The 13,580-nt window shown below is 35.1% G+C and overlaps 1 protein-coding gene across 1 annotated transcript; it reads left to right on the top strand.

Moving 5' to 3' along the window:
- The first annotated feature begins 9,987 nt into the window (after positions 1 to 9,987).
- LOC110603541 (peroxidase 19) lies at positions 9,988 to 12,424 on the top strand. The gene is made up of 3 exons (XM_021741295.2): positions 9,988 to 10,378; positions 10,539 to 10,739; positions 11,639 to 12,424. Exons 1-3 carry the CDS (start codon positions 10,112 to 10,114, stop codon positions 12,218 to 12,220), a joined length of 1,050 nt encoding a protein of 349 aa, XP_021596987.1. The 5' UTR covers positions 9,988 to 10,111; the 3' UTR covers positions 12,221 to 12,424.
- Positions 12,425 to 13,580: the final 1,156 nt, after the last annotated feature.

Here is a 13,580-nt window from a genome sequence, read left to right as displayed (position 1 = left end):
GATGAAGCGGGTGGCAAGATCTCCAAAACTTCTAATGCTTTCGGCCTCCAGGCTGTTGAACCACGCCCGCGCCGGTCCCGAGAGTGTTGTTGGGAACACCTTACACATTAAGGCATCTGACAGGGTTTGCAACTCCATAAAGGTCTTATAGTTCATGACATGCTCTCTCGGTTTACCAGCTCCATTATAGGCCGCCATTGGCGGCATCATAAACTTCTTGGGAACGATCTCCTGCTGCACTATCTTTGAGAAAGGAGAAGAGGTGGGCAAAGAGGTTTGGCTCTGATCTTTCTTACCTAGCTCGGCTAAGAGATGCTCTTTCAACCTTTTCAGCTTTTGGTTCATTTTCTCGTTTTCCGGGCTGGATCCTTTGCCCCAGCTGTATTCCTCCTCCTCTGTTTCAGTTCTCGTTTCCCTGGTTGTTCCGGCAGAATAGTTGTCCACCTCCTCATTTTCTATCAACTCTCTTGCCCTTCTCCCATGGATTCGGGCCTCCGGTTCTTCCTCTTCCCCGGCATCGTGGCTGTTAGTTTGGAGGCGGTCAAAGGTAGGTCGGGGTTCATTAGTTCTGGGTTCCTCCACTACTGGGAGTGCATTTACTGGGGTGCTAAGGCCCCTCTGTTGCATTATCTGCCCCAACCAGTGAGCAGTAGTCTGTAGCTGGAGGGCCATAGTTTGAATGTCCTGGTTAGACAGAGTCATGGTGGGAGTATTCCCTGCCAAGCTTGGCGAGGGATTAAGAGGAATAGGCGTTTGGTTATTCAACGTTGTAGGGCTAGAGAAGGAGAACTGCTGCCCATCTTGGGCAGAGCTCAGGTCATTTGGAATGTTAAGGTTACTTTCTTGGTGGTTTGCCATCGTGGATCTCAGTGGGTTTTGAAAGTGAAAACTCCGGTGATGAAAAGATCTCCTTCGTTTCCCACAGACGGCGCCAATTGATGATCTGAGATCCAATAGAGTAGGGTTTTACAAGGGTTTTTGTATTAAAAGATAAAACTTAACTTTCTGGGGGGGGGGGGTTCCCCCTTTTATCCATTTCGTTATGCTTGCTGATGACGTGTAAAGGCCTTTCCATGATTGGGACACGCGTCTCTGACATACAGATTCGGATGTACGAGGGTATCAGCAGCCTGCTTCATGCGTAACGGCTTCTGATTCTCCTCGTGCGTACGTTCGAGCGGATCTGCTAGGCTGTCTGAGTATGGCTCTGGATACTGGATTGGGCCGAGAGTCGGGCCGGACGCTGAGTCTGAGAGGAGAGGGCCTGTTGGTCGCGGACTGGGCCGATTTGGGTGAAGGAGCTTGGTTGATGTAACAGCCCGAAAACCGGTACACCTCTTGTAACGGCCCCAAACTGCACGGCACTAGGATCCAGATCGGCTTAAGGCCGCCGGGACCCGTAGTAAGCCTCTAGACATCCTGAACTCTAGGTAATAATCCCATACATGATCAGCATTTTCATAAAAACTTAAGCTTTTTCAGAAAACCTTTAAACTTTTTCTTTATTTCAGCTTGACCTATGTATAGAAACATAGAACTTCATACTAGATGAGTCATCAAGCTAGCTGTAAAAACATATCCGCTTTGGGTCAAGGGATTGAGACCCTTTCTTCCCTCACGGCCATACATACTTCATATAACTTGAAAACATTCTTAAAACATTTCTTTAACTTTCATATTGATCATGCAAAACCAAGGGATTAACCTACACTAGGCAAAGCACAACTCTATACTATACATCTCACATACTTTCTTAGCTTGGCTCTATCTCTTATAACATACTCATTACTCTTTCCATTCATCATAATCTTTATATACATCAAGTCCATCTATCATGTCCATAAATCAACATTATCATCATGTCCACTACTAAGCTAAACAAGCATACGAAACATATATAGCATTACATAACATATCATCTCTTTAACAACTTCCTTACATAACATCCACTATAACCATAAACATACACATCAAGCCTTATTCAAACGTAAACAAAACATAGCTAAGCTATTACAACCAAACATGGCAACCCATGCTTGAACCTCTTCTTTCCCGTAGCTCTATCTGACTTACTCTGGCCCTGCAAAACTGGGGTTAAGGGAATGGGGTGAGCTACAAGAGCCCAGTGAGCAGAAACTAAAAACATTTGCTTTAATTCCTCCATTTTTAGGTATATTATTATTCATTTTATTATCATTATTATTATTTCATTTTATTTTATGCTTTCATGAAATGCGTCATATCACAACGAATACACATCAAACCTTTCTTCCCCGCTTGAGTTCACGCTAGCAATCTCTTCCTCTTGCGGGTGATTTTAGAGGGTTCTCAAACGTCCTTCCCCTCAGGGTTAGACATGACCCCAACATTCCCTCTGTCAAAACTTGGCCCCGAAGGAGCTTTCATAGGGCTTTCCTACATGTATTTGCCCGACTGACAAAGACTCATTGACAGACTTGCGGGCTATTGAGGTCACCTTGGTCCACCCATCACATCATATACACAGCAAATTATGCAATGCGTCATATTCGTGAAACTAGTGCAATCATCCTATTACATATAAACATGATGCATGCATATGCTTTAGGCATTTGAATTCCTTAAAATAAAGATGCATTAGACATTTGATTTCTTAAAATAAAAGATTAGGTTTAGTTCTACTCACCTCCTGGCAGACGCTGACAGACTCTGCAACTGCTAGCACTTACTGGCCTCCTCGGTCCCTCGGGTCCGATCCTACACAGGTGGACTCGAATGAGGTGCCAAACATACTCTAAACAACTCATAAACATACCCCCAAAAACCCCTCTAAACATTACTAAAACATGCATAGGAAACACCCAAGAAACGGCTGGACAGGGCACTTTCGGCGGCACCTTCGGCGGCCGAAAGTCCCTTCCAGAGACGAAACTCGGGTAAGTTCGGCGGCAGGTTCGGCGGCCGAAACCCCTGGACAGAAACGAAAGTCCCTCCTTCGGGGGCACGTTCGGCAGCCTAAAGACTGCCTCCCATGCAGGTTCGGCGGCCGAAACTCCTTTCGGCGGCCGAACCTGGACCCCTCTGGACAACAGGTCCGATTCTGCCAAACCAAAAACCAAACTCAAATATACCCAAATCCTCACATACTCTCTCCCAATCATGCATACTCACTCCCACAAGCATAAAGGAGCATAAACTAACATAAACTCCTCAACACAAACATCACATAACATACATTGGGTATAAAACCCACATAAACCTTAAACATGCATTTCTACCCAAACTCAACCATCAAACTCTATAAAACTTACTTAAAACTTCATTAAACATAAGGAAAAGCAAGGATCTACACTAACCTCTTGGAGATCGAGGGTTGGTGTGACCCGAACCTTGGAGATGTGGAGGAAACTAGCTCCGGGGTCTCCAAGCTCCAAATCCGTGATCCAAGCTTAAAACTCTTCAAAACCAAGAATGAAACTCATAAAAACCATAGAAGATGAAGGAAAACGTGAAATCGACCAAGGGAGGACATGAACTCACCTGGGCACGAGAATGGGGAGAAAACTCTCCCATTTCCGATCTGAGGGCCTTTTATAGGTGGCCTGGTCGAAGACCTTAGGCGGCCTAACGTGCCCCCTAAACTCATGCATGTTCGGCGGCCGAACTTGACTTTCGGCGGCCGAACCTTGGCTCGTTCAAACAAGACTTTCGGAGGCCAAAGGCGCTCCCGAAGCCTTTCCATGTTCGGCGGCCGAACTTCACTTTCGGCGGCCGAACCTGGCAAACGCTTCCTTGGTCTTTTCTTTTCAAAACTCAATTCTTTTTCATTTAAAACCATGAAATCAAGTGAAAACATTTTAGAAAACACATTCTACCCTTCTAGAGAGATCCAACACCCTAGATTCCGCCGGAAGGCAGGAATCCCGATGCCGGATTCTAGCCGGGTATTACATTGAGCTCGGCCTTGAAGGTTGAATGAGCCAGGCTTGTTGTGCATATCAGGTGCGTGGGCCTTTGCAAGATGGGCTTTTGGCTATGATCCAGGTCCTGGGCCAGGATGGAGAAATCCAGCGGTCATCAGATCTCATAACCTATATCTTTTAATACCAATAAATTCAGTGTGCAACTTATTTAAATTAGATCATGTAATTTTTTTATGGGTTACACTAATATTCAATATCTCGAACAATTATGAATTCAAATATTTCGACTAATAATATATCCCCATGCTAAATAAACAATTAGTACTATTATCAATTACTAGAGACAATAGTAATACGAAAAATAACTGAAATGGTATAAAGATTGGAATAATAAAAATAAATAATTAAGTTTAGAACTCACAATTTTTAAAAAACTAAAATTTCAACTTATTTTCAACTAAAAATTAAAAAATTAGTTGCTCATACTGATCGACAAAAAAAAGATGTGAAAAAATTCTGCCAAATAGTAAAGGTGGCTGCTGCCAAAATCCTAAGTTTAAATACTAAAACTCTAGATAAATTATAAGCTAAATTTGATTCCCAAAAAGAGATAAAATTAAAGTTTCATAACTAAAATATTGTTCTAATTTATTTCCTAAAGAGGGGCAAAGTTTCCTAAGCCTGATGCAAATATAATGAGATTCGAGTCCCGTGACAACTCAATAATCAGAAAATTTAGATTTAGCATGTCAGTTTTATATTCTTCGTGTTTTGTATTTTTCTATCAGCAAAAAGATTTGCTCAAGTTTTTGCCTAAGGCTTTACACAGTTACTGCTTTCAATCAATTCATTCCCCTTATATTTATTATATCTTTGTTCTATTTTGTATTTCTATATAATATTCACAAAAATTTACCTAAAATCAATACCATTCCGTTCCTATTTAACTAAATATTTAGTGTAAAATTATGTTGAATATGTATATTATCAGTCATAGAAGTAATGTAGATTAATATTAAAATATATTAAATGGTTCTCAATAATTCAAATCACATCAACTATTCAAATATCATGTAATTCTGAATAAAGTAGTAGAATCATAATCACAATAGAATACTACACATATCAAAATATTATCCTTATCTGATAAAATTCTATATCCTATTTTATTTAGGACTCTATATTTTATCTTATCTAAATTCTATCTAACACACTATATAAGGAGTTCACAACCTCTATAATTATGTATATGATTCTCTCTATCAATAAATTCTATAATTTACTCTTCACACATACTAACTTAAGCATCGGAGAGGTTGTCAAAATAATTCACCCAGTATTTTCTTTTATTTTGCATGTCCATTCCCAAAGAATTATGATGTGAATAATATTATTGGCGTCGTCTATGAGAAACAATATAAAAATTATGTATCTCACACTTTTTTATTATTTAAAGAATATTGTGATCAAATAAGTAAAAATTTGAACTTATGTGACAGAAATATTTTAGTGGCAAAATATATTACAACGAAATTTATATATTCCTTCTATTTTTTTTAGAAATTTGATCTTCTGCGACGGAAATATTTCCGTCACTAAAATAGTTTATTCTGTCGCAAAATCTATTACAATAAATTTGTATCTCGCCCACACTCTATTATTCCGTCGCAAAAAGCTTATACAACAAATTTACAACGAACTTAATCCCATATTTGCTACCTTCGTCACAAAATTTTTGTGACCAACATTTGCAGGTTACTACTATAGCAAAGACTTTGTGACGATATCTCTGAATTAGTGATGGGATTTCACCGTCGCTAAATGACTTAAATAAATATATATCACTTTTAAGTATCACTCAAGCTCTCATTAAATATGAAAGTTTATTAGCCAAGAAAAAACCTTTTATTGTATAAAAAAAAAAGAAAAAGAAAAGTTATAAATTATTTTATTGTAAGATGGTGATGTTTACACACATCAACCAAGTAATATTATGTACTTAATAACCAACTCTAAGTAATAATTACTTTTTACTTTTATATTTATTTTTCTATTTAGACTATGCTTTAACTTTAGGATTATATATCATTATGGGTCATCTCAGGCAAATTTAATTTTTATACTTTTACATCTTGTACAATAATTAATTTTGCAAATGAGTTTTAACCGGTTATATAGGCACAATTCTAAACTGATAGTACGGTCCACATATCGTAAGACTTTTCTTTAAATCCAAGTGACCTATTGCTCCCCTAGGCGATATAAGAGCGCTCTTTTAGGCAATCAATTGTCCACCTAGACAACGTAAGAGCGCCCTTAGGCAATTAAAGAGCGCCACTCGGCGACGTAAGAGCGCCTTTTCATACAATCAATTGCCCACTCAGGCGATATAAGAGCACCATTTTAGGCAACTAATTGTCCACTTAGGTGATGTAAGAGTGCCATTAGACGATGTAAGAGCGCCTTTTCAGGCAACCAATTGCCCATTTAGGTGATGTAAGAGCGCTCTTAGGCGACGTGAGAGTGCCTTTTCAGGCAACCAATTGCCCACTTAAGCGATGTAAGAGCACCAAAAGTGCTCTTTCAGGCAATTAATTTCCAACTTAGGCGACGTAAGAGCGCCCCTAGGCGATATAAGAGCGCTCTTTTAGGCCATCAATTGTCCACTTAGGCAACGTAAGAGTGTCCTTTGAGACAATCAATTGTCTACTTAGACGACATAAGAGCGTCATTTTAGGCAATCGATTGCCTATTTAAGCGATGTAAGAGCACCTCTAGGCAATGTAAGAGCATATTTTCAGGCAATCAATTGTCCACTTAGGCAATATAAGAGCGCTCTTTCAAGCAATTAATTGCCCACTTACGCAATGTAAGAATGCCCTCATTAAGCGATCTGCTTGCCGTCATCAACAATTGATGCCCATTCAGATTCTCATGATGGCAGCATAGTACCAGATCTCATTAATATCAAGCCATCAAAGCATATGGGAATATAAGTTAGGTAATATTTATTTAATCATACACGTTCATCTATTGAAACACTTATATTTTTAGTTACATATTAGTAACTTTAGTCTTCTCATCTGGAATAAAATGCACCCATAAAATATTATTACCACAAAATAAGTTTAAAAAAAACTGAGGCCTCCAAGGTCAAAATACAATACGATAAGTTCGTCAAGGGAAAAGTTAAAGCATTTACCAAAATTATTTTTTACCAAAATTCTCATAAAATGATAAGTTCGTCAAAGGAAATAATCCAGTATCGAACCTAAATATTCAACCACTGTAAGGGAGACTACTGATACAGGTCAATATTAAAATATATTAAATCTAGATATCAATAATACAAATTATGTCAACTATTCAGATATCTTATAACTCCTAATAAAGTGATAGAATTCTAATCATAATAGGACATTATGCATATCAAAATATTTTTCTTATATGATAGGATTCTATATCCTATCTTATTTGGGACTCCATATCATATCTTATCTAGAATTTCATATCATATCTTATATAGGATTCCATATTATATATAACACACTATATAAGGAGCTCGATTGTAGAGCACCAACCTCTTCCGGATAATGTCATGGTTGTTATTCCTCCTGCACTACAAAAAAAAAATGCATAATAGATTCCAATGAAACCCTCACCAAAACAACACTATTCTGCTATAAAATCAATAAATAGTATTATTTATACATAAATACTTAGAAGGAGGAAAAGGCAACGCACTTTTGGGACAAAGGAAAGAAAGCCCCCTTGCTCCATTGGAGTAGAGAGAGTCGCTAAATGATAGAAAGAGAGGCCGAAGTGCCTTAAAAAAAACAATAGAGAAGAGAGAAAGACTTAAAGAGAGAGTGAACTATGGCCATTCTTTACTAAACTTAATAATATGTGTAAAATATTATGGGCTTTCAAGTAAGGCAAGGTCTCATTTTTGGAAAAATAAAAAAAATTTCTTTGTAATTTTAGGAGATCTCAGGAGAAATACCCCAGTATATCTCTACCATTATCCCATAACCACAAAAAATCATATTTATAACCAGTTAAATAGGACAGTGAGGAAAAAAATCCACTTCTCAAATACACAGAAGAGCTAGGCATTGGATGAAGGGATAAGAGATGACTGAATAGCGGCAAGAGATAATAAAATCTCTAGAAACTAAAGGAACGGGAGAATTGAGAGAAAAGCTAAACGGCAGAAAGATTAAGAACACTTTTATTTTGTAGGCAGTTCTAGTTATTGGTGACATATTTGTCTTTTTCCAAAGCTAAACGGCAGAGGAAAACAGCTTTGGGTTAAGTTGCCACGGTCTTATTCAGAGACTGTATGGGCTTTTTTATTTTTTTATCCATTATTTTGGGTGAAAACATTGAGGGGTTTAGTCTTTAGACGCCAGAGTTGACAACATTGCCATTTGACTTCATTTTTATCTCTCTTTTCTTTTTCTCCTTTAAATATATGGGTTAGGTAGTTAGATGAATCTAATAGATCTTAAGAAGCAAACAAGACATTAGGTTAGGTTAAATTAAACAGAAAAGCAAACAAAACAGTAGGTTGTGGGTTTCAGGCTTTGTGCTAAAGTACTGGTGTTAAGGGTAATTAATTTTTAATAAAAATTAAAATAAATTGATTTATTTATTTATTTAAAATTAATTGGTTTGATTTTAGTTATTTTTTAAAACAAATCCATAAATTTAATTAGTTATTTTTTAAAACAAAGCCACCGGTCCATCACATCTACCACCTATAGCCCCAGCTTGGCAGCTTAACCACACTGCACTGTAACTAACCCACACATCTGTTGGCCATTCTATTACATGTCACAAGCAATGGGTCGCTTTATTAGCTCATCAATCTCAGTGGGTTCCCACTGAGAATTAAAACTTTTTGGCAACGTTGTGCTGCTGTGTCATGGGTTACTTTCTCTTCTCTTTTTCACAGTCCATAAGGTAACCATTTAAAGAAGGCTGTCCATTGGAATGACAGTATTAATATTTGATAGAATATGCAGCTTTTACTGCACTCACAGAAGAAAAGCCCTTTGCTCCACTGAAGCCACAACTGAGAAGCAAAGGTAACTTGCCACTGATTTTTTGTTTTCTTTTTTTTGGGTTTTTTCTAGAGAAGAGAACCAATGGCTCAGATTAATCTGGGTCAGGTGGGATGAGGTGAGGTCCCTCCTCTTTGCACATGCTGTGCATTTAAGAACTTGCCTTTACTTGAGAAGTGGGACTCACTCTCTATCCACAGCAGCATCTGTTAAAGGCTATTTCATAACCATCAATGGGTTAATTTTAATAATGCTGGCTCAGGTAATTGACTAATTAATGTTTTGTTTATAGAAAGCAATCATTTCATGAAAATAACTTGATTATTCCATGTGACAAATTATGGGTCATATACTCCTACTCAGCATATATTCTCGTAGACGTTCTCACAAACACTTAATCTACATAATCAAAACACGTATTGAACAATTTTTGTACACTTGTTCTATGCAATATTGATCATCACTGACAAAAAAAAATGTTTATGTGCAAAATTTTTTTCAAATAAAACAGAAGGCCATAAGGCAATTAGTCAATACTTGGACATTGTTGAAATTAATCCATTTCTATTCTAGCCAACTTGGTGGAAATAGGCCGTAAAACTGTTTAATATTTGGCTTTTGGGGTTATCCCACATAATTTAAACCCCTCCAAAGATTAAATTTTCTTAAGGACAACATGTAATTAAGCAAAACTTTAGACAAAGTAATAATGATTGCATAGCAAAAATGAGAAAAAGAAAGAATGAGAAGTGATTGATGGTGATATGTTTCACAAATTGATGACAAAGTAATAATTTTGTCCTCAATCAAGAATGTTAATGATGCCATTAATGATGCTAATTTTATAAGTTCTATGCAATTAGCTAAATAATACCAACCCATATGAAGACTTGGACTTTGAATAACCAGCAGGGTTTGAACTTTGAAGGGCATTCCTTAATTATTCTCTCTCTACCATCTTTATCTGTATGTCTTGGCCTTCACGGGTTTTGATTCTCTTTTTATTATTTTTCTACATGACGATCTGTTCCACAAAAAAAATAAAAATAAAAATAAAAAATTCTACTCTTGAGGTCTTCACTTGACCTTTATATTTCCCATTACTGTTGCTTCTTTGTCCTAACTGCAGCATAGATACTAATCATGCCTGCCCCTTCTTCTTCTTCTTCTGTTTGCCTTCTCCTCTCACTATCATTTGTTTTCGCTTGTTTGCTCATTTTCTTGCCAATTTCTCTAGCCAAAACCACCAACTCCACTCGCCTACCACGCCAACTTTCCATTAACTACTATGCAAAAAACTGTCCTCAACTTGAACAACTTGTTGGTTCAGTCACTTCCCAACAATTCAAAGAAACTCCAGTTTCAGGGCCAGCCACCATTCGCCTATTCTTCCATGACTGCTTTGTAGAAGTAATCTAAATTCTACACTATTTCTCCATGCATGCAAATTTTAGCCAAAATTTCCTCACATTTCAAGCAATTTATTCTCTGTCATCTTAATTAGCAGATGCTAATTAGCTTTTGGTTTGCATTATAATTCTTTATTTTCTTTTTGGTTGGATTATTGAAGGGTTGTGATGCTTCTATCTTGATATCAACGAAGCCTGGAAGCAAAGAGTTGGCAGAGAAGGATGCAGAAGATAACAAGGATTTGAGGGTGGAGGGATATGAGAGCATTAGAAAGGCTAAGGCATTGGTGGAGAGCAAGTGTCCTGGTGTTGTATCCTGTGCAGATATTCTTGCAATTGCTGCCAGAGATTATGTCCACCTGGTATGCCTCTGCATTTCAATTCTTGATATCCCCTACTCAATCCTTAATTAACTATTTCAAACTCTAGATCTTATCCCACTCAATCAAAACTTATTAACAATTTGGAATATATTGATGGTAACAAAGTCCTATAAATAATCCAAAGCATAGGGCTGGTTTGTTGATATAAGGGAAATCAAATTTCTTGACTGTAGGTGAAAATATATGTTGGGGTGCTCATACTCATAATGCTTCCAAAGTAGAAAGGTGGAAAAAGGAAGATTGGTTTTGTCATTTTTGACAAAGTATTTAGAACAAAACAAACTCTTCTAAAAGGGCAAGAAAGTATAAAAAATCATTAAGTCCATGTGATTTGAACAGCTAGGTTATTTGTCCTTTGCTAGAATCAATATCTCTATGAAAGTCAAGAATATTAATCAATTAATCCTTCCAAAAATAGGACCAATGCTGTGAAAAACCAAATGCCTCATTCACTGGTAACATGATGAGAGAACTAATAGACAATAAGACTGGCATTTGACTTGTATTGGTTTTCTAAATGTCTCATTCATTGGTAACTGGATGTGGTCAATGATTTTTATTTTCTCAAAACTGTACTCTTTTAGTTATTTTCTGTTAGGATAACAATATTATTATATGACCCCAATAAAAATCATTTGTATTATTATTAAATTAGTAATTTATATTCAAATTTCTATATAAATTTTAGAAAAATTAACTATTTAAATTATGGGTAAATTTTGAAAAATATATTAAAATATTTTTGAAATATTAAAAATTTTTTCATAAATTTCCCTAAATTTTAATTTATAGAAGTCCTTTTTATAGGCGTCTATTTTCTTCTAAATAATCCTATAATGGAGTGCTCTAATTCCATATGCTACATTTTCATGACGCAGGCAGGGGGACCTTATTACCAAGTGAAGAAAGGGAGATGGGATGGCAAAATATCAATGGCATCAAGGGTACCCTATAATCTACCTCAAGCAAATTCAACCATTGATCAACTACTGAAGCTTTTCAATTCCAAAGGATTAACACCACAAGATCTAGTGGTTCTCTCAGGAGCACACACAATAGGTTTTGCTCATTGTAAGCATTTTATCAATCGCCTCTACAACTACGGTGGCACCAAGCAGCCTGACCCTGTGATTGACCCAAGGCTCCTCAAGGCACTGAGAATGTCCTGCCCACAGTTTGGTGGAAATGAAGACATTGTTGCACCATTTGATGTTACAACTCCATTCTTGTTTGATCATGCTTATTATGGGAACTTGGAGGCTAAACTGGGCTTGTTGGCCTCTGACCAAGCCCTGTTTCTGGACCCACGAACCAAGCCCTTGGTTCAGCAGCTTGGGACTAATAAGCAGAAATTCTTTCAGGCATTTTCACAAGCAATGGATAAAATGGGTTCCATTGGTGTTAAAAGAGGAAGAAGACATGGTGAGAAGAGAAGAGATTGTAGTATACATGGGTTATAGCTAATTTGAGTTTGGTATATATATATTTTTTCATGTTTCTTGTATGATTTCTTTATTTTCTTTCTTTCTTTTTTTTTTGAAGGAAAAATTTGGCTGCTGTCAAGTGTTTTGGATTAGGATTTGATGTTTGGGATTTGTTGTAGGTGAGGATTTTGTGAATGCAAGGAGAGATTCAAAGAACTTAGCAGAATTCTTTCTTTCTTTTATCTCTCTTTTTTTTTTTAATTCTTTTTTTCTTTTATCTCTCTTGTTTTTTCAAATGGGGGACTGAAAATTAGAAAAATAAAATCTGAGATCTCTCAAATTTTTTTTTATATTATAAAAAATATAATATGAATTTTAATTTCAATTTTATATATTATATTATTGTCTTTTTGAGCCAATAGACCTAATTGTTTTATAAAAATTTTACTTTGAATTGAATTTTAATATAAATAGGACTAACTAAAAATTTTAGACTTATATATATTTTAAAATAAATTTAAATAATAAAAATTATAATTATAAATAATTTAAATAATTAATTGAAATTTTGGCAGTTCAATTATTTATCTCTCTTTTCTATTTTTATATATATTATAAATTATATGTAAATTTTAATTAATTTGTTAAATTTATAAATAATATATAGTATTATTTTATGTATCAATATATATAATTAACCGTTTTCAAATGTTTTTATTTTTATTTTCTTTTTTTAAACTTCTTGTAAGAATGGATACGACTTGTTTAATATATAGTTTCTCGTTTTCAATATTTTTCTTAATATAAAGGTGAGTTTAGTTTTTTGTTTTAAGAAAATAAAATAATAATTTTTTAAAAATAATTTATAATGTATAGCTTTTATTAAGAGTGAGCAGTATTCGATTTAAACTGAAAAAACAGATCAAATTAAATTAATTTAAAATTTTAATTTAATTTTTTATTCATTTTGGTTCGTTTCGATTTTTAATTTTAAAAATTTTGATTATTTCAATTCGGTTCAGTTTTAATTAGAAAAAATAAAAAAAATTAAATCGAACCGATTAGTAAATATAATATGTTATTTTCAAGAATATGGAGAAATTAGATCATATCAAAATTAAAATATTTTAATTAAATTTTAAAATATTAAAAATAAAGTATAAAAAATAAAAAATTTATTAAAAATTAAAATCGATCAAATTAAATCAGATCAATTCGATTCCATTTAATTTTTAATCAAAATCAGTTCGGTTTGATTTTCATAAATATTAAATCTGAACCGAGCGAATGCTCACCAAATACATCAAAAATTAAGAGTTTTAAGTAAACTCTAAAATTATTTTATATTACAGAATTTTAAATTAAATTAATATTAATATCCAATTAGATTTTTTAT

This window comes from Manihot esculenta, chromosome 16, assembly GCF_001659605.2.
Source record: "Manihot esculenta cultivar AM560-2 chromosome 16, M.esculenta_v8, whole genome shotgun sequence".
Lineage (NCBI taxonomy): Eukaryota > Viridiplantae > Streptophyta > Magnoliopsida > Malpighiales > Euphorbiaceae > Manihot > Manihot esculenta.
The sequence above is the reverse complement of the archived record's forward strand: the minus strand, read 5'-3'. Positions and strand labels throughout refer to the sequence as shown.